Here is a 22,681-nt window from a genome sequence, read left to right on the forward strand (position 1 = left end):
ACACATGCTTAAGTCTCATGACAGACCTGGTGAATCAGAATCAGGGAAAAGAACAAGCCAGTTTGGAAAAGTTCCCTCAGTGATTCTATTTTGACCTCCACCCCCAATATTGTACCCTTCAATAAGATACCAACAGATGTGAGTGAGATCTGAGTCTTTTACAGACTATGATAAAGTACAGATCTTAAATTCTATACCCAGTCTCCTAAGTAGAAATTAAGAAACTTTAATGCCTATTCTGTCTAAAGTATACTTGAAAAAAAATGTTTAAGTTTTTTTTTATGTTGTTTCCTTCTTAAATGCTACACAATAAATATCCAAGTGACTGAATCAGGAGTCAGAAGCTGTGTGTTCCTATCTTGATCCTCCAGGTACCAGTTAGTTGAGTGACTACAGAAGCTGTTGTGTCTCTCTGAACTTCAATTTCTCCAGCTGTAAAATGGAGATCACAAAACTCACATAAAAGGTTATTGTAAGGATTTAAGTTATATAAATCTCAGAAAGGGTACAGAGTAAAAGTCAGAGAAATAGTATCAGAAGTAAGTGCTCTTTCACTTGGAACTGGTTGTTAACACTGCTTTCTATACAGAATGTCCAGGTCTAGCTCAAAAAAGAAAAATATAGACTGGCACCAAATGTGTCCTCTGATCTACTACTACCGTACCAGGTAGTGTGTGTTCAAATATTTGTGGAACTGGAATATAAGCAGGAGCGAAAATACAAGATACTTCCAAACCATGTGACTTCAAGAACGCTGTCTCCCCCTAACACCCAACTCCAGGGTGCATTCCTCTTGTCATATGGCTCCCCCCTGCACCCCAGCATCGTGCCAGATGCAGCCTCAACAGCCCACACTCCTAGCCCTGCTTCATAGGGCAAAGAGATGGTTTTAGATGTCAGAGACAAAGTTCCAAAATGCTATTTGATGGAGATAATAATCTAGGATAGGGCAAGTGACCTCCTCCCTCTTCTGTCTTCATCCTCACCATTTCCTCTACTTAACTCCTTCTTACGCTATGTTCTTGTTGGTAATGGTGTACACTGTAATGGCGGTTTAAAGCAGAACAATTAGATAAGTTCTCTAGGGCAGTGTTTCATAAACTTCTGTAATTATTAAGACCTACTTTTTTTTTTTTTAAGATTTTATTTATTTATTTGACAGAGATAGCCAGCGAGAGAGAGAACACAAGCAGGGGGAGTGGGAGAGGAAGAAGCAGGCTCATAGCGGAGGAGCCTGATGTGGGGCTCGATCCCATAATGCCGGGATCACGCCCTGAGCCGAAGGCAGGCGCTTAACCGCTGTGCCATCCAGGCGCCCCAGGACCTACTTTAATCAAAATATTTCAAAGAGCCTCCCCACCATGCTAAAACTGAGGTCCCCAACCCCCACTCCAGTGAATACTACAAGTAAAACAACAAACAACCTTAATACAAGGCCTGTGAATTTAGCAATACCTTTAAATGTATTTTAATTGCATTACATCAGCATTCACATGGTTTTGAAAGATAATCCTTCATATGTAAATGACATATCTATCACCTAACAGAATGCTTAGTCCTACCGGATTCACAGGCGCCATCAAATAATTCCCGTGGTCCACAGACTGAGAACAAAAACACTCCATGAGGCTAAGTTTAAACAACTGCTTCTTAAACATATTTTTAGGCCTATCTAAAAAGAAAAGATGCTCTCTAAAAACAAAGCCTTCATTCAACTGACTACATTTGACCGATTTCTGGTATACCCTTTCTGTAACTACTCAGTATTAAAAACTGCCACACCCAAACTCACATGAAATTCATACACTACTTTTAGTCATTAAACTACAAAAACCTTCAATTTTGTCACTCAGGAATACCATGTCAGAGAGACTGTATGGAATTGCTACTAGTAATTTAAAAGTCATTATGTTCAATCCTTCCATTCCCAGGTGAGGAAACCAAGATCTAGGGACAAGTGATAGACGTAAGGCCATATAACTGCTAATGGCAGGGCCAGGTTCAAACACAATCCTAAATGCTTCTCCTTTTACCTCCTACAATTTGGGAAAGTCTGTTATAAGCTAACACCTACTGATCATTTACAACAAAGAGACTGAGTGGCTAATTTAAATATCTGTATTTAATTAACCATATCAGGCACTTCTTATTTGGAATATTAGAGCTAGTAGAAGTTAGATTTTTTTTTTAAGTTCTTTATACTTCAATTAATCATGGCTGCTCTTCAGAATTAAGATTTGCACTTATTGTTGGTTTTTTGAGAATTAAAAAAGGGTCCTCTAATTGGTTGATTCCTCCTTCTCTTTCCCAATGTATAGCAACTGGCCCCAGCCCAATTGGATTCCAAAGAGATTGTAGAACTGCTTTCCCTTCAGAGTTCCACTAATGTTCTTAATTGACTGGTTACCAGGTAATCCCCGGAATAAAACAAAGCCGTGCTTTTAGAACTGAGTGCACTGGCGTGGGACTGAATTCAGAATCAGTCAATTAGACAAAACAATGAAGCCCAAAGGCAGCCTGGCCATCTCAATACCTGACTGAAAAAAAGTAGTAACTAGTTCAAAATTAGTTAAAAAGTATTTCTTTTGCATATTTTTACTGCTGAACAACAACAAATTCATGGAGTTTTTTCTCTTTTCCATCTTTTAATTTTAGTAGTGAGGGCAGTGGCAACGTGAGGGGAAAATTTTTCTGGGGTAGAGAAATTCACTGTATAAGGCATACACAGGTGATAAATGAATCAACTGCATACAATATTCAGGTAGAAATTCCATGCATATCAAGGAAGAAATAATTTTGTGGCACAATTGTGCAATGGTTCCGTCTTTCCTGTTACTAAACTGAATGCAAAGAGAATCTTGGGTATTTTTATGACAGCTATGAATCAGGTGGCATCGCTTCCCTCCCTCAAAGTCAGCAAATAACATTCAACGATTATATAACAGGATCAAGGAAAGTCTTAAGACCTTCACAGCTCGTTATTGTATTACTCCACTATCAAGAGAGCGTTCTTTCATTATGCAGATATTAGTATACAGGCTGGTTTAGTACCTGTCACAAAATCAGAGAGCAAGTCACTTCTCCATAGAATTTTATAATACAGAAGGGGAAAACAGAAAAATAGTAAGTGACAGTACCAAAAGGTGCACATATACTATTATTAAATTGGATGCAGAGCAGAAACAAAATGGATCTCTATAAATACTCTGGACCTCCTTCTACGATTTTTATAGTATAGGGAGGTCCCTAATATTTAACACTGACAAACTGTTGACAAAGTCTGAAAACCTTACGATTGAAATGCCATCCTGATTTCATTTCTGAGTGGAAAATAACATTAATTTCTGTCCATATTGTAATACCTATACTTACTAAGTTGCACACAACACTGTGAAAGGGTGAAACATTACGGAAAAGCACCTATTAATTTGCTACCTGATTGCTGCTTGTTTTCTAAGTTATTATTTTCTTCTTAACACTTTCTAAGTGTTAACTATCACGTGTAGTTTATTCCTTCACCAGTGCCCATTCTGAATGTGTGTCCAACAAAATCAAGTCACAACAGCCCTAAAATATGTGAGCCTTAACACCATTTGTAAAGGAAAAAAACAAGTTAATAAGTTAAAAGCCTCTTTTAAAGAAATGTTTAGGATCTTGAACCTTCTAGTATCATAAAAAGTTCACTCTCACTTACCCCCAACCCCCACCCCCTTTACCCTCACCTCTCACTCAGGTAAAATCAGAGATTAACAATGTTTTAAGAGGACCACTCAATTTTCACGGATTCAAAATAAGATTCTTTGTGCTCCTTGTTCAGGATTAAGAGGACTGCTTTAGTAATTATGGACCCACATCATGGATGACATAAAACAAACCCCCCCTTTGTGACAACTGCTTACATGGCTTTCAGAACAAATAAAAACAAGGGTCAATATTCTATCACAAATGTATGGAGGATAGAGGGCAAAGGATCACTACTTTCTACTTACCAGTACATGTAAAGTCAATAACTTGGGCAGAGGAGGATCTGGACACCACACAAGGAGTGTTTAGTGTGAACTGAGCTGGTTTCAGTTCAGAGATTAGAGTGAAGGGGACTTCAAGCCAATGCTATGAGCACATCAGTGTTCACAAACATCACATTTTGTTCTCCTAGGCTTCCCCTCCCCCACTTCAAACAAAACAAAACAAAACAACAAAACCAAAAACAACAGCAATCCCCAATCTGAAGAAGTGTAATCACACTGTTCAAAATCCACACCTTTGTAAGCTCTCCCTATACAGTGCTGTGAGGAATCCAACAAATTCTGACCAGTAGGAAACCAGAAAGGAGACGGTGATTCAAAATTAAGAACACACCCTGCATCTGTAATACAAAGAAAATCATGCCCCTCTACTTTGTCCTCTCCTTGCTCACAAAAGAATTACCTCAACACAGAAGCCCAGGTCCCATCCTGCGGCACAGCTAAGCCAAGCAAAAGAGAAAGACTGTTTAGGATGTTCCATTTCAGCAGTCATAACAGGGAGAGCGCAAAAGGAGAAGGAACCACTTCACTTCTAAACAGCCACACACGAAGTTCATTGTAGCCGAGTTTAAACTGTCTTCTTTGCTATGTACCTTACTCCATTTCTCATGAAGCTTCTAGAAGTAAGGCAAGATTCGGCTCTCCAGAGGCCTCGCCCACTCCCCTGCTTGCTGGTTTGAGTTACTTGGTATCATCCAAACAGAGCTAGAAGGAACCAGCCGAGTTCAGGAAGGCTCCAGCAGGGCTTTCAGAGCAGCTGCCTGGCGGACTCTTAATCTTCAAGAAGGGTAATATTTAAAGATCCCGGAATTCACCAGAAGACATCTGACATCAAGTAATGGTAATTTACTTGGAAGGTGAAATTTGATTAAGAATCACAAGTAAAATTAGCTGGTTTGCACTATACATTTCTTCTTTATGGTACTTTGTATCCTGCTCCGTTACACCTCCCTTCAAGGAAAATGTCCATCTAGTCCCTTACAAAAGCGATGGAGGAGTAAGTGGGGTGCAGAGTAGTGCATAGCAGTCTTTTCTCAAATTGCCAGAGGCAAACCGATTCAACTAGAAAAAGGTTAAATACTGTAAGAAATGATACCTCTCACCACCATTTGAAATAAATCATTTTAATATTACAGCAACAGAACTTAGTAAGAGCTCCTTTTGTTTTTATATTTTTAGTTACTCCTCAAAATTCAAATCTATAACAATGATATTAAATTAGGCCTATTTTCAGCAACTCTCATAGAAAGTTTTTGGAGCTATCTCAGTCTACATAAAATCGGTATGCGATATACGTTCTAAAACATCTGTATCGGTCTGCAACAACTGCTCTTTAAAATAGAGAACTATGTGGCTGCAATTTGGAATATAGAAATAGTTAAAAAAAAAAATGTTCCTCAAAGGAAAATTTAAGGTTTCCTGGTTGTTTTTTACGGTATCTTTTTTTAAGTAGCACTAACTTTTTCCTCCCCCTACTGTAAAGATAAAGAATTTAAATTATCCCAACGGTCATTCTCTTACAGTAACATAAAAAAATCTCACACAAAATAAATGAAACAGGCTTTGTGTACTAAACTTTCAACAGTTTCATGATTTTCTTCTAGAGAGATCATTATAAATTCTTTTGCTTAGCAACAAAGAAAAGAGGCACAGATGGAATCATGGCTTGCCTACTCATTTAAGCATTTGTTTCAAACAAATCCACAGCAATGAAAACTAGTGGGGGAAGGGCCCCCAAATTTAATGTGTAATAAAAAAGGAAAAACATACATCAAAAATATTTTAAAACACAAGGTCACAATACCTTTGGCAGTCAGGAATTAAATACATAGCATCTTTGGAGCAGATCCAGCTTTTAAAATAAATTCTGATTAAGTGAATGCATGAAACAAGTGTGGCAGTAATGTCTAACTGTGTAACATACTCCCACTACTTACTCTCCATATGCAATAGGTTTCTTGGGCACCATGGGATATGTAAAAGACTGGCACTTGAAACAACTTGCATTTCTGAATGCAATCATTATTGCTTACATTCAAAGCAAGTATTCAAAATGCCTGAAACTCCAGGGGATTGGGTGGATATGTTGAGCTCCCTCTTCCAAAAAATGAAAGCAAGACACATTCTATAACAATATGAAGAGAAACCAATTTCACAATATTCTGAGGAAAAATAAGATGTTATTCTGACTCATAATTTAGTTAATTAATATCTAAAGAACAATTACAATGTTTTGACAATTTATAGATTGCCTTCTTTCTCTCAATAATTTTGCTGTCTCATTTGACTTTCTAGTGAAATGAAGCAAAGTGGACACTAAACTGTTTTCATATATAGGATTTAAAATACTCAGCCACTATTATGAAACTCTGGATTGTTCTACTCCATTTGACATCTGATAATTTTCAAGTACTATTTTTTTTTTCCCTCTTTATTCCAGTGTGGTCTCCCTCTGCTTCCACTCCATAACTGCTACTTCTTGGTTTATATCTATAGTCTTATATTTCCTTCCCGCACAGAAAAGAAAAAAAAGGCTCCTTAATTTTCCAAGGTCTTTCCTACTATACACTGGATATAATACCATTTCATGAATCTTTATTTCACTGTGTCCAACCTATGCTTCAGAAGGCTGAAAACAGATGTACTCGCATGTGGTTTTAATGTATTTCATGCTGCTCCATTTCTAAACAGTAAGTACCAATTTCACAGGCAAGCAAAGGCACAAATAAGATACGATATTCCCCAAATGATGAGCTGACTACCTATAACAGTAAAAGATTCTTCTGTCCAGGTGAAGAAAATACTTGATAAGCCTAATAATTTTGCAGCAATGAGCAAGCTGCCACCTGGGATATCAAAATTCAGAATCTGTCTGTAGCTTAGGCTCTTAGCTTACGAGACTGGTGTGCAGTAAAGAAAATGAAATCAGTCTCAGGGGAAGAGCTTCTGCAGACTGTTACCGGCATTGGTTATGGAGAAGGCAATATACAATTTCGTGGATAAAAATAACATACAGACATGCCAGCTGATCAGAGAAAGGACACGGAGATAAGGTAGGGAGAGGACACTTTTCCTCCCAAAGAGCTAATCCCCTGTATGGAGAAAATTATAGTAGCCTTACAATTCTTAGAGAAACTATTTAAACAATAAGGAACACTAATATAAATCAAGAAATGAAACCCAGGTACTCCTTTTGCACATTTGTTAAAATGTTAAAAAAAAAACGAAAGGTTTTCAAGCAAGCCAGTTGGAATCAATAACACATTCATAAAGAAACTCAAAAGCTATATTTGAAGGTTCCTCGGCATATTAAGCATTTTGTCATTGCAAAAATAAAATTTTAAACTGCACTACATTAAGGGAGATTTTTTTTTTCCCCAAAAGGAAAAGCAAAATTCTGTTTTCTGTTTGTATTTTTAATTTAAATGAATAATATAGCCATATCAATCCATTCGACTTGTAGTTCTTGTATCAAGTCTAGGCTTTATTATTTGAACACATACAACAAATCATATTTCGATGAGGAACTGCAAATGTAGGATAAAAATAAATGAGGTCATTCGTAATATACTTTATGAAATTATTTTTAAGATAAAATAAACCCAAATATGAAATTTGCCTGCCTATGATGGGCTCATTTTTAAAACAGTTTTCAAATTAATTCTTTTAATTGAAGTCTTATAATTTTTTTCTGAGAGGCATATTATATTCTAGTCTCACAGAACCAATGTCCACTTTCTGTTTTCTTCATTTCTAAGGTAGCAGAGCACATGGAAGGGTTTTTATTTTCAAAATGGGTTGGCAGGTTTTTTGGACTTATTTTAAAAGGACAACATGTTGTTGTTTTTAAGACATTCAACTTTTGTTATCACCTTTAAACAAAATCTCACAATAGAATCACTGTTAAAATCAAGCATAGCTTTCTTAATAGCTATCTAAATCAAAGGAGAGTTTGACCAGAAATGAAGTATTCCCTTGAGCCAAACTACATTTTGGTAGTGACAGATTACAGTGATATAAAGTTCATCATCTTGGTTTACAAAGAAATCAAGCATAACTACAATCTGGCATTTTAGGACCATGAACTACCTATGAATTCTTTACTTCTCTTTGAAGGAAAAAAAAGGCACAAAGTTCTTTAATGTACTTAAGTCACTTTGGCACTTAAGCTTACGTCAAAGCTGACTTTCTCATTTGATAAGCATGAAAACAGACTTAATAGATATTTAGTAATAATCTATACCATTTACTGAGTGTTTTCTATAAACTATGCAGTATGCTGCATTTCCTAGATACATCATACCATTTGATCCTAAACAACCACCACAAACTGTAGTGGCAGAATGGCAATTTAAATCCAGATCTACCTGACTCCGAAACTCATGGCCTTTCCACTCTGCTACACTTCCTTTTATAAATAACTATTTTACAAAACCTTTATGTTCCCAGACTAGGCCAATCAGATTTAATGTTTTCTGTCATTAGACTTAACTTTTCATTATCCCTACAGAGTCAGCTTAAAGAAACTTAATTTAAGTAAAATTTGGTAGAAGAAATTAAAAAGGGAATATAGAATAAAAGCAGAACTTCACACAATGATTTAGCAAAGTAGGAGAAGAAATAGAAATAAACCTGAGAGATGTCCTGGCTATATCTGATAAATCAAGGACATGCTACTGTTAATCTTTTTAGAATAATGTGTGCAACTCTTATATCTAACCTAAGTACTAGTTAGAGGCTTGCTTCTCAGAAGCAATACATAATAAATGATTTATATCTGCTACTGTTTGTAAACTGTGTTTTCTCTGAAAGCCCCTTATCATGAAATAAAATAAATAAAATAAAATATCCTGAAATAAAAAGAAGTGGGCTCTTTTCATGAAAATGAGTTCTAATTAATTATCCCTAGTATCAGGTACATAAGAGGTTCTCAAAAGAGAAAGAAAGAAAGAAAGAAAGAAAGAAAGAAAGAAAGAAAGAAAGAAAGAAAGAAAGAAGAAAGAAAAGAGAGAAAGAAAAAAGAAAGGAAAAGAAGAGTTGCTGAAGGCATTTAATACATTAAGAATAAACAAATGTCCTTTACCTTTAACTACTTTTTCTGTACTTAGCTTTTAATTTTGAAATAATTGCAGATTCACAGCAAGTTGCAAAAAACAGTACAGAGAAATCCTATATACCCCTTACCCAGTGTCTTCAAGTGGTGACATCTTACATAACTATAGTACAAACCAGGAAACTGACATTGGTACAATCAATCCACAGACCATATTCAAATTTCTCCTTTAGCTACTTTTTTTTAAGAGTGTGCAGTTTTTCTGGTGCTAGAAAGGGCCTTAGACTCTCCTCACTTTACTGATGAGAAAACAAAAAGAAGGGTCAAAGAGGCTGAAATACTACCCAAAGTCAGAGTGCTAAGAAATGGCAAAAATAAAGCCAACTCTGAATGAGAGATCATCTTTCCTCAGAAACAGAGTGTGTATTCCGATTAGAGTAACCCATCAGAATTCCAGGAGGAATTCAGTAAAGATCTTCAAAATATTTTTATTTCCAAGTTATCTCAACAGCTGGATGCATACTTTTATCACATATTAATTTTCATCTCTCCAGGCCTCAAACAGCTCTCCTCATTAAAAAATTTACCATTGTTGGTCTGTTGAAAAATACCTAAAAGTTCCACTACATTAGTAACGTAATAAACCAAACTCAAAGGAAAACCAGGCCAGGCTGGTCACCACTTAAAGTACAGGCTGTTTTGCCACCTTTGACCCCAATGCAAAGCTATGTCTGGCACAAAGTAGGATCATAAATACCGAATGAATGAATGAATGAATGAACGAACAAATAAACAAGTGGGATAACCAAATATACCAAACATTCCAAATTTCTAAAAAAACAAGCAAAGAAAAAAAGATCCCCCTTTCTAATTAAAAGATTTTTGTGCAGAAAAATATTTTATTTTGTGGGGTAGTTTTCACAAAATCAGAGCCGGAAGGGCCCTTAGAGAATACCTCCTCTGGTAATTCTCAATCCTGGTTACCCATGAGCATCACATGAGACATTAAAAACTAACATGCCAAGCCCTACCCCACACCTGGAATGGGGCCCAGGCATCTATATTTTATTTTTAAAGCTCTCCATTATAAGTCCTTTACTGCAACAGTGATTCTAAGTCCCTTATTATAAAGATTAGAAATTGAGGCCTTGGGGTGCCTGGTTGGCTCAGTCGGTTAAGTGTCTGCCTTTGGCTCAGGTCATGATCTCAGGGTCCCGGAATCTCAAGGTGGAGCCTGCTTCTCCCTCTCCCTCTGCCCCTCCCCACATTCGTGCTCATGCGCGCTCACTCTCTCTCACAAAATAAATAAGTAAAATCTTTAAAAAAAAAAAAAAAAGAAAGAAAAGAAAGAAAGAAAGAAAGAAAGAAAGAAAGAAAGAAAGAAAAGAGAAAAGAAATTGATGCTAGTCAAAATGAAATGTCTTATTCAAGATAACACAGCCAGTTAGTATTAGAATTGAGACCAGAATCCAAGTAGAAATAGCACTATTTTTTCTTAACATGATCCATAGAAAATATTTCATCAACACAACTTCATCTCAACTTTGAAACTATTGGCCATTCTTTAAAATGTGAAACTAGACCAAAAACTCTATCAACATTTGAACTCTTACTAGTGTATAGTCACTGTCATGGGTGGAGAGACATACAGGTTTGAGGCACTGAACATTTTTTTTCCTCAGATATAAAAAAATGAGGCATATGGTTCATGTCTTTCCAGTTAACTGCTCACCCTTAGTAATGAGTACTCTTGTAGTTCTCTTAATTGGTATTGTGATGGGCGTACAGTGGCTGCCCATCAAATATGTCTGAGTTTTTAATAAGAGACGTACATGTCTAAAATTGACGGAACTGACTACATATAAAATATAAATCCATAATATTTGTCATACTGCTCATGAGATTATATACAAAATACAAAATTTTAACTATTCATTAAATCAAATAGTTAGATTTTTAAAATTACCTTTAATGGAATCATTTTCAGCTCTCATAATGTCAATGAGTGAACTCTCCAGTGAGTGCATATCAAATGTTCTGGGGCGATCCTGTAAACACAAACAGCCAGAAACCACTTTTAAAATAGCTTTTCATTATAAAAGGAGACAATAAGCTGCATTCAATGGGACATAGATCAAAACCTCCCTCTGTGTATAAGGTACGTTATTACCGCATTTTATTTTTAACACTTACGAAACATCCAAACCACAAAAGTAGCCAGGGCTCAGCAAAGAGTGATTTGATTTCTAATTATTATTTCAAGAAAAGCATTATTTTTACCAATAAAGCAGAGGCAACTAAAACCAATTTCCATATAGTCAACAACATGAAACAAATGTAAAATAAAATTCACAGTCCTTGTCTGCCATTTAAGATTGAAGTATCATGGCAAAACTTCCCAAACTTGCTCCAGCAGTTCTGTACTAGGCTGGCATTCAGCAGATACTGCTACTGAATAGCAACATTCAGAAGAGTTATTCAGAATAGCTATATTTTCTTATAAACCAAAGTGTGAAAATAGTTAACCAAGGTCCGTAAGACCACTAAGTGGCAAAGTAGTCTCGATTTTGTTGCCATTAAAATTAAGGGGAAGACAGGGTCTCAACACTGTTGGTCTAAACCCTGGCTTAACAAAATGCATTTCAAGAGTGGGTGAGGAATCTTAAAATATACAACGACCCAACTGCTCTGGCATTCTTCCGGAGGAAAAGTACTAGAAATAACTACAATTAAAGTGTGGCTTGATAAATGAAAAGCAGGAGATGAAAACATTTTAAAATTAAACTCTGAAAGGAAGCAGTAATACAGATTCCTGACCCACCTGAAGAATAAAACTGGTACACACGTGGACACAACTGCAAGAATATTAAAGAAAGAGGGGTTTCCACAGGAATTTGCCAAGCAGAATTCTATAACCTTCTTTTCAGCTTTATTTTCTCTTATATTACTTTTTAACTCAAAGCTCTGGCTTTTTAAAAAAGTTCACCTGATTTTACCCCCCACCTCTTTTTTTAAACTTGTTGAATCTCACTTTCCCTCTTTCCTAGCTAACTTCTAGCATCTTAAGGCTGATAGAGCACATTCTCCACTGGAGAGCATTTTTTGATCAACCTGACATTTCTCCTCTGTCCTTCCATAACACTACTTATCTTACTTCCCTGAAATAGGAATCACTTCTCCTGACCCCACTCCACCATGCAGATAATCAGAATGTTCACTGAATGAATTGTTTTACGATACCATTTTTTTCCACCCCTGCAAACTCAGGAGTCCAAAGACAGTTATATTTGGATATAAACCAATATTTAAAACAGAGAATATTACAGGATTTTTCCGGGGGTGGGGGGTGTGGAGAGGATGAAGATGGGGATGGGGAGCAGGTGCTATTCTGCTCTGAACTGGTATGACACCCTCCAGAACATCTTCCCCACTTTTCTTCTTGATTCTTTCCTCATCATCTTCATCTACTCAACATGATCAATAGAGAAGCAGGAGGACACATGGTCAGAATCAGAATTTCTAAAGGTTAGTGTTCACAAAAAAGAAAATACTGTTCTGTTTTTTCCTTCTTCATCTTAAGCACTGAATTAAATCAAAATTTGTACTGCATATTCTTCTGGAAGCAAACTGGATTTGAGGCAAAATTTGTGAAAGAAATTAATATAAAATTCCACTATCTCATTCTACAGTTACTAGATTTGTCCTCTGTTCTGAAATCTATGAACCACACCCATAACCAGGCCAGCCACTCTATTATCTCCAATACAAAACCAATCTTAGAGGCGATAATTCTCAGTGTCTAGTAACTTGCCTATGTCTTCAGCCAGTTTCCCAAGGGTAGGAAGTTATGTCTTACATCAAATGTTCCCAATGTACACAACACCAAAGGGTGACAGCATGCCAAGATATTCATCTCCTAAGCCCACGGGACTGACAGATGTGGCAGGAACTCCCTAGCAGATGATTCCTGCTGCAATATTATGTTTTCTAGGTGTGCCATTAGGGGACACAGGTTGAGAAGCCTTGTCCTACATTTCTGTATCACTGTGCCTCACACAGGACCTGACAGGTAGAAGACACACTTGTTTGCTAAAGCAATGAATAAATGAATTCCTTCAAGTAATTTTTAAATGTTTAAAATACCTCTTTCCTTCTACTTCCTTAAGATTTGTTTTTACATTTTCCCTTTCCTGCTGTAGAGTTGTACATTTTCTTTTGCAAAATAACTGTAATGGGTAGTGGGGTAGGGGGTACTCAATTTTTGTTTTGTTTTGTTTTGTTTTGTTTTAATGCAACTAAAGCAGTAAGCAACCTTGTGAATTTCCAGAACTTGCATTTTGCCAAGCACTGAATCACAAGATCACGGAAGAGAAGCAGTTGATAAAGAATATTACATAGTGTGTTTTGGTTTATGACAGCTGTGTCCATTAAATAAAGAAGCTTCCTTTTTTCCTCTAAGTTTCTAAATGTGGTACTGGAATTTAAGCAAAGCCACTTCTCGTTGCCCCTCTCCCCCACATATTGCCTGAAACATAAGATTTTTTAAGAGAACCCCTGACTTCTAATTGGTGAAATACATTAAAATTAAAATCCTAAATGACATTTTTAAATTTTCAAGTAATGCTTTATGGGATTAAAAACAAACCCTCTATCCTTTTTACAGTTTGTCATGATTTAATACAAGAGTGACAAATAAACACCAATATACAAACTCTGATCAACTGGTATCAACCCTCAGACGCAATGTGTCGGGAAGGATTTTCAGGTTCTGTATGGATTCAGAAGGGAACAGTGACTGGACAGACTGCTGATGATTTCAGTGCAAAGTAAGGGATCCTATGGCGCAGTTACTACATTCTTGCCAACCCTTGCCTAATATGTATTCTTCCCCACAGTCCAACCTTATTATAATTATTATAAATGACTACATTTGTATAACATTTTATTTCTTACAATGCTTTGGCAATTCAAAGAGTTCAAAAGCCACATATTTTGTTCAAGTAAACATTCTGTTCTCAGAGAGGGTCTGAAGTTTATCCCTCCTGATTTACTCCCTCTAACTGATCTTTTCCATCCATTTTTAACCTCGAACTAAAAACAAAAACAAAAAAACTCAAATGTAAGTGTGCCACTAGGAAGTAGGTAGAGGAGTAGACACAAATAAATAAACCGAAGGAATAAGAACAGCAGCACAAATCATGCTGGTTTTCATACCCGATAAACAGTGCCAAATCAAGAGGGCTCTGATTTCCATATTTCATTCTCTGATTTTACCCTTTTTGATTGCTAATTGGGCCAAATATCATAATCACTTATCTGTTTTCTTGGATCCATTTCCCAGAAAGTAAACTAACTACAAAATAGAAACCTTGCTAAGTGACAACTCTCTGGCTGAATGTGAGCTGATAACCAAAATATGAACATCAGCATAAATCAGAAAAATGAGCATTAGACACTAGGAAGCCCCAACTCCAGCACTGTCATGTGAGCTTGGGCCCTTTCATAGTCTAGACCTCTTTGCTGGTCTGAAAAAGAGTTTGATTACATCTCTAATGTCCTTTTCCTAACTCCAAAATATATTTGTATTCTAGCTTTCTGATATCCTTAGCTTGTGCTCTCCCAAGATTTAGTTTAAATTATAGTGATGAGTATGGCAGGAAGCAAAGCATAAAGGAGAACGACTAATGAAAACTCATCACTTTGTGCCCACAAAAAGGTGAGGGCCATCACAGGTTAATAAGAAAATGAACCCTTAGCGTCTTATGACAATCACTACATCTTCTTAAGCTATTCATAATGCAAAATGACAAGCTTTTTAGATAAAAAATTTTCCTTAAAACAATTGCTTGAAGTGGGATGTCCTGATTTCAGATAATAGGGCAAAAAATCTATCATGAAACAAAAACACCAGCAACCAAATTTGCTTCAACCCACCATCGCCAGTTTCTCTTGGCAGCCTAAAGGGAGAAAAGATAGAAAAACAGAACTACCTTTTATTGAGCATCTACTAAGTACCCACATTATTTTAGGTACTTTATTAATACTGTTTTAATTAATATGTCCGTATAAGTTAGATGGCATTATTCTTGTTTTAATGATTAAAACTAAGACCAAGGAAAATTCCATAATTACTGCACAGACAAGTTACTGCATAGTTCAGCAGCTTAGCTGGGATTCAAGCCTAAGTCTCCCTCCAGAGCAGGCGATAATTCCTTGGGTAAGGTAATGGTCATGGAAGTCAAAGGACCACACTAATTAAGACATACATATGAATGAATGAGACACTCTGCTGTAAAGGTCCTGGGAGCAGGAACACGCTGGCAAGTGCCCAGCAAACAGCAGGCACTCAAATATTTCTCAATAAATCAAAAAAAGAACAAAATGTATATATAAGAATAATTTAGGAATGATATCAGAGGTACTAAAAAGATAAGAAGCCTTATCTTCCTTCTTCCTAAGGAGGTGCACAAATTAGAAAGCTACCACAAATACCTCTCTAGGTTATCTACTGCCAATCACAGAAGTAGAAGTGGTAGTAAGAGTAGTAATAATAATCATAATATCAGCAGCTAACACTTATCAAGCTCCAACGCTTTACATGCGTGATCTTACTTATTCCTCACAAAAATCCTACACAATTAGGTATGTTCAGTAATTATCCCATTTCACAGATGAAGAAATGGAAGTTGAGAGTGATTAAATAACTCTATCAGTGCAAAGTAAGTGGAGGGGTAGAATTTGAACCTAGGCCTTCTGACTCTACAGCATGTGAGCTTAATAATCATGAATGAAAACAGAAGAGCACCAACTCTCTTTCTTCAAGGCTCAGCAAAGCAAACATGATTACCATACTTAGACCTCATTTTACTTTGTAATCTTAACTGTTGTATTTAATATATTGAATTGCATGTCAGTAACTGGTTGGCTTCGGTTTCTGTCATCTCTACTTTACAGGACAATTTCCAAAGGAAAAACCATACAAGTCAATATGGAAATCAAAGTTGGTAAAAGTAATAATAATAATAATAGTGTTCCGATAAAACAAATTAGTATTTCAAAAATCAGAACCCATCCTTTTAATTTACACCTGAGTAATCCTGACTGCCATGGCAAGATAGGAAGACTTACATCAGCAAATACTGACGACATGACTTTTCACAACATGCCAGAAGTAGCCCAAAGAAACACATGAACCTGTGGATCTATTTATTACCAACAGGAAGAACAACTACACTGCAATTATACCACAAACCAAAACCATCATTCGTGGCTTTTTTTTTTTTTTTAACCATCCAGATGGATACTCTAAGACAGTGTTTCTCATACTTGACAGCATGCAAGAATCATCTGGAGGTCTTGTCAAATCATAGATTACCCGTAAAGTGTCTCACTCGGTAGGTATGGGTAGGGTCCAAGAATTCGCATTTCTAAGAAGTTTCTAAGTGATGCCACGGACCACACTTTGAGAAGCACTGAGTTGAGCACTTACATTCAACAGGTTAATTTTCCTTAGATACGTAGCTTTGTGACTTGTAGCTGACTGGCCATGATACAGTCCAGCTTAAATATTCTACATCCACCATTTTAAGGTTTCTGCATGAAGAGGTAGCCTTTGCTCTCAGAACCCAAAACAAAGCCCTCTCAAAGCTCTGAGATGCCTAACTTGGAAAAAGATTACAATCAAGTTCAATTTCAACAAATCAACCACCACAACCACTCTATTATTGGTCTTGTCTTTTTGTATTTGAGTTAGTATGTTTTCGCATCACTAGACTGGGTCTAAAACACAAAAAGTACTTAACCGAATATAACCACATTATTAAGAACCAAAGCCAAAGGTCAGCTACTCCCTTTACTCACTCTCTCTCTATAAAGACAGATATTACTGTGACCGTCACTTCCCAGACAGCTATGTATCTGTATCAGCCGATGAGGTTTCTCTTTCTGGCTTAAACTTTCCCTAGTGAAGAAGGGAAAAGAAAATATTTTGGTTTGAAAGGAAAGTATATGCCAGTATGTCAGCTGCCAAAATAAATAGGAAGGTTGAAATGCCAGTGAACCCATAATTAATCAAAGGTACTACAGGAGTTTTAATCTGAGATTTGCCAAAATATAAATGCTCTTCTTGGATAAAATACTTAAGCCCACAGGCCATCAAAAATTGACTACATAGTCAACTTTCAAGATTCCACTTCCAGATGACCCTTACATCCCTGTGCAGGCACAAGTCCCTTTTTCCCTCACCCCCCTAGTGTGATGCCATCCCATATGATGTTGACAAGTTCCCTTACAGCTATTCCCCGAGTGCATTGTGAGCACCACTCGTCTCTCCACAGCCACAGACTGTAGCATATGTGTAGCATACTGTCAGTCCATCATCGCCACCACCACCATTATTGAAGTGGCTAACATGTTCCTCCTGGTTCAGTGTTGTGCATCTCACATGAATTATGTATGATTTACATAAAAATTAGCTCCTCACAATCATCACGTAAAGTATATACAAGTATCCCCATTTTAGGCAAATAATGCTATGAGAAGTTAACTAATTGCCCTCAAAGTCATACAGTAAGTGGAGGCGTCAGACTTCATAGCAGAAGCTCAGAAAAATGGTTCATTTAAATAAGTTTCATCATGACCTAGAAATTTCAATTTATAAACAAACACCTGGCAGGTATGATGTACTTCACTATATAGGGGGCCTGAATGTTGAGAACGAGGGTCAGAGGTTAAAGTCAAAGAGGTAATTATCTAAAGTAAAAGAAACCACATTCAGTAGCATCTTGTATTTCTTAACATGTTCCCTCTTCAGTCAGTACTTTCTCATTACGATGGCTAAATAATGAAGGCAGAATCTTATAGATCGTAGGCTACCAAGTGCTCCCTATAAAAAATTATAACTAAATAAATGAATGTCTTTGGCGTATTACTCTGATTGGAGCAAGAGGTCCATTTGCTTCCATGTGAACTGATGAATCAGATCTCTTCAGAAAGCCTTTGAGAAAACTTTCTTTAATTCCACCTTCATTAAATAAACCATACCCATTTTGAGGGCTAGAAATCCTTGAAATGGTAAACATTTCTTGTCACCACTTAACTGAATTTAAAAAACAAACTGCCATTCCAGGATTGATTAGTCAGTTCCTGGATCAACAGACCACTTCTTCTCTTGACTATGTGTGCATTCTCACCTTGCCTGGCAGAGAGAAATAATTAAAATCTATTCTATTCCAAGGGACACCTGAGTGGCTCAGTTGGTTAAGCATTCGACTCTTGATATCAGCTCAAGCTATGATCTCAGGGTCATGAGATCAAGCCCTACGTCAGGCTCGGCACTGGGTGTGGAGCCTCCTTAAGATTCTCTCCCTCTTCCTCTCCCTCTTTCCCCGCAACATGAACTCTCATGCTCTCTCTCTAAACAACAACAACAACAACAACAACAACAACAACAACAACAACAACAAACTATTCTATTCCAAGACCTGAGTTTAAATTACCATTTACTAGACAAGTGGTCTTGATGCTGCAGCATCTCTGAACCTTGGTTTCATCAACAAAATGAGGATGATACCCCTCCCTTATAGAACTGGGGAGGAGAAATGAGATAAGGTATCTGAGAGATTGTACAAAATGTGCAGCAGTTAGTAGACCCATTCAAGAAACATTCCGTCTGCCCCTTCTCTCTCTGGTGAAATGGCAAAAGAGCCTGAAATTAACGTATTAAATTAGATATTGTTATATCTGAATAATTCAGCTGCTCTGTGCTATTTCCTATAGCCCATTTTCATAGGCAAATGAAATAGAAAAAAACATTCCTCCTACTTAATAAGCTACTCAGGGCAAGAAGTCACTAGTTTCAGGAAAATAGGTAAATACTACTAAACTCAACTCTAAGGAATGAAGTCATTTAGACCCTTCTGGCCCTTCCTCTGTCTTTGGCTGCTTACTGGCCGTCAGAGTTCCTCTGTTCCATGTCTGCTGCGCCTGATCAGGGTCCAGAGCCAGCAAAGAAAATGGTCACCCAAATGCACAATTTTTATTCCTAAACTGAGGCTTGCTTGTGTCCTATATAACGCATGAAATCTCTCTTGTGAGCCTTGAGAGCAATGTCAAAAATCAGCCTATACCCCGTGTCAGCCTTTCTGGCCCTCACAATTCCCACCCTCATATCCTTAGCTCTCCAGAGTTTCCTGAGCAGAGGGCACTTCTAAACACTCAGGTACAAAGAGGTCACCAGACTGTATACATCATGAGGAAAAAGGGGTATGCTTGCCTTGGTCACTTATTCTCAGCATATGGGCCACTGAAAGTATCAAACATTTGTAGGTTGAAAGACAGCAAGAGATGAAAAAGTTTGTTGCAGTCCAAAGGCCAGCAAAAGGCCCCAAACCTCTAAATTCTTCTTTTAAAAACAAAACCAGACAAACAAAAATACAACCAAAGAGCTCCCAGTCCTGTCCTATTCACTCTCCTTTCAGAGATCCTTCCCACAAGTCCATGGAAGCCCTAACCTGGGCTAAGAAGGTAAGAATAAGCTGGAGAAAGGAAAACTAGAGAATCTCCTCCCAAATTTTCAGTCACCAATTAATGTTTTGGCACTTTTGTTGGATCTCTCACCCCTCCCTTATTTTTTATTATTATTATTATTTTTTATGGCCATGTGACCACCAGCATACTTCTCTGCCCAGAAGGGAGATGAGGCCAGCAGTGATTTCCTTAGAGATTAGTACCAGCTTGAGTGGTGAAACAAGCTGAGCAGGTGCAACAGAAATGTGGGCCTTGCTTCGGTTTCTCACTATCTTTTCTTAAAAACCACTAGGAAATTTCTTTGTTGTTGTTTTTATGGGGGAAAAAAGACTCCTAATCTTTTAAGAGACACATACTAAAGCACTTACGATTGGGATGATACAATATCTGGGAACTGCTTTAAAATAACATGAAAGGGGAGAGAGGAAGAAGATACAGGAGTTTGTCCAGAAGTCGATCATTGTTGAAGCCAGATGACATGCACATGGGAGTGTGTTATACTATTTTGTCTATTATTGAATATACTTAAATTTTTCCCTAATAAAAAATTTAAAAGACATGAGGGAAAACACTTTACCAAAATAGAGACAGGAAAAAAAAAGAAAAAAAAATGGTTGGTCACTAAATTTTTTTAGCAGTGTTCAAGAAAATGAGGACATGATCTAGCCTGATTCCCACTATTATTTAAGTATAGTCACTTTATTTTAAAAAATTATAGTTCGGTTTATGAAATTCTTCTTTAAAATAAAGCTCAAATTACCACACACAAGTTATAACATATTTCATATTTTAAGAATATGTACTATTTTCAAGATTTTGAATTAATATTTCTATTTGATGACCAGTCAAAAAAAAAATGAGAAAATGAAGGATCAGGAAGGTTAAGTAGCTTGCCCTAGGTCATATAGTTAGTAAGTGGCGACCCATATTTGGAACCCAGATCTGACTTCCATACTATAATTAGGAGATTTTTCTGAATAGCAACATTCTTATGCTGACTCTTTTTTTAAGGTTCTTACAGATGTAAGATCACAATAGCTATTTTACTGATTAGCACTAGATGCATTCTTCAAAAACACCTGGAAGGACTACTATCAAAAGTATGTTACATAATATTAAAATATAAATATGGCTTTAGAATGTATAGTACTGAGGGATCAACTATATCTTAGTTTAGACGTATAAAAAAATAATTATTGGGATATTTCTGGGAAACATTCAGCAAACAAAAATTGCCCAAACTAAATACTCTATAAAATGAAAAGTACTTGTACATCTTAAGACTTTGAACTTTAATAATTCAGTTTGCAAACATGAGAGAGGACCTATAAGTGGCTGATGGAGTTTCTTCCTTGACATGCAATGAGACTTGAACTCTGCTACCCATAGGGTAAAGTTTGCCTTTTGTGGTACCATTTTGCCACAAAATTTAAACAAGCACATGCCACATACAAGTAATACATTTATAAATGTGACCATTAATAAAATATTTGAAAATACCGCATTGTTTTTGTTATACCTAAAGCTGGATCTGTTAATTTGCCTTAAAGTTTAAACAACTCATGGATTAAAACGACAGGAAACTATCAGTTGTTAATTTGTTTATAATGAGGGGAAAAAGCATGGTTAGTATCATTCAGGGATTAGCACGGATCAGAAATACATTATAAATCAAACCAAAACAACGTTTATGAGATATCTAGCCTTGTCCCTAGTCCATAACATAGGCAGTACTCAATAAATATGTACCAAATAAGTTAATTAAAATATAAAAACAAAACTGAATTCCAGGAAAAAAGCTATAATATCTATATTACATAATATAATATAATCCAATTCAAATATATATATAATTCAAATATATGGTACCTTTTCCTATCTCTTACCCAAAAAAATCACAAATTCTCCTTTGAAATAGTCTCCTTTAATGTATACAAAAGCAATCAAATGTTCTAAATTTCTTAAAATAACCATAGGCAAAATCTTTCAAAATACTGAAAGATGTAGTCTGCCAACACTAATGAAAGTTTAGATATATACAATTATGAAACTTCTCAAGAAAACTGATAATTCTGCTAAATGTTTATCTGTCCTAGGTTGCATCTAGCTTATTCAAAAGGAGTACTCTAAGAAGTGAAGTATATATAATAGATAAGCACTACAAAGGACTGTTCAAAATCTTTCATAGATACTATATTTGTGATTAATTTCATTACTTTACAAATTTTAGAGAGCCATACTTTAAATTAAAAATAAAATTTAAACTACCTACTATGGCCACATACTTAAGGTACCTCACAAAAACCCTTCCCTATTGGGTATTATTACCTTGATGAGCCTTTCTTCCTGAATTTAAGCGATTTGCTCAAGGTAATTAGAGTGCAGAGTCAAACTCAAGTCTGCTTGGATCCAGAGCTTATGCTTCACTCTACTACATGTTTGGCCTCATAAAATAGACTATCTCAGTAATTCAAGTTTCACCTTCGGAAACTGATTAAAGATAGGACTACACCTTTATTATTCTATCTACTAAGAATATTCTCAAAACCTGAAAGTGGAGTTCCTTCCGTCCCAATAATATAAAATGTGATGAGAATTTATACTAAATTGGAAGTAAAAAAAAAAATCACATATTGCTATAAATTTATCATGGTAAAAATATACTTTAACTTCTGCAAGAGTAATTTTCTTTGAACAATTAAATATAAAATGAGTTTGCCAGGAAATATTAAAACAAATGCTCATGTTATGGGCTCCCTGCCTTAAAGAGAAACACATTATACACATTATCTTATCTGTGACGGGACCAAAAACTGAGGTACAATGTAGTGCTGAAAAAAATGTGATAATGGATCTTCAAGCTAATTTTCCTTATAGTAAGAGTCATTAAAAAATAAATATAGGCTGTAAAATTTAAACTAGGCATATGTTAACTCTAAGACTACTTTTCCATTTCTTGCTCATGAACACCAACAAGGATTATTCTTAAAAGCATAAACCCATGAACTAAGCATCTTTCTAGTTGAAACTAGCAACAACCACATTCACTAAGCTTGCTATTAATAGGTTTTTCCTG

General features: G+C 36.3%; 1 protein-coding gene across 2 annotated transcripts in view; it reads right to left on the reverse strand.

The window, feature by feature from the left end:
• The window catches only part of CPEB4 (cytoplasmic polyadenylation element binding protein 4), a 60,870-nt gene that overhangs the window by 31,076 nt on the left and 7,113 nt on the right, over window positions 1–22,681 (reverse strand). For both annotated transcript variants that reach the window (XM_045792132.2, XM_045792131.2), the window contains exon 2: window positions 11,045–11,126. In XM_045792132.2, the coding sequence (XP_045648088.1) occupies window positions 11,045–11,126 (82 nt within the window). The remainder of the gene's footprint in view (window positions 1–11,044; window positions 11,127–22,681) is intronic.

This window comes from Ursus americanus, chromosome 15 (assembly GCF_024610735.1).
Source record: "Ursus americanus isolate L20-20 chromosome 15, mUrsAme1.1.p, whole genome shotgun sequence".
In the NCBI taxonomy this organism is placed as follows: Eukaryota; Metazoa; Chordata; class Mammalia; order Carnivora; family Ursidae; genus Ursus; species Ursus americanus.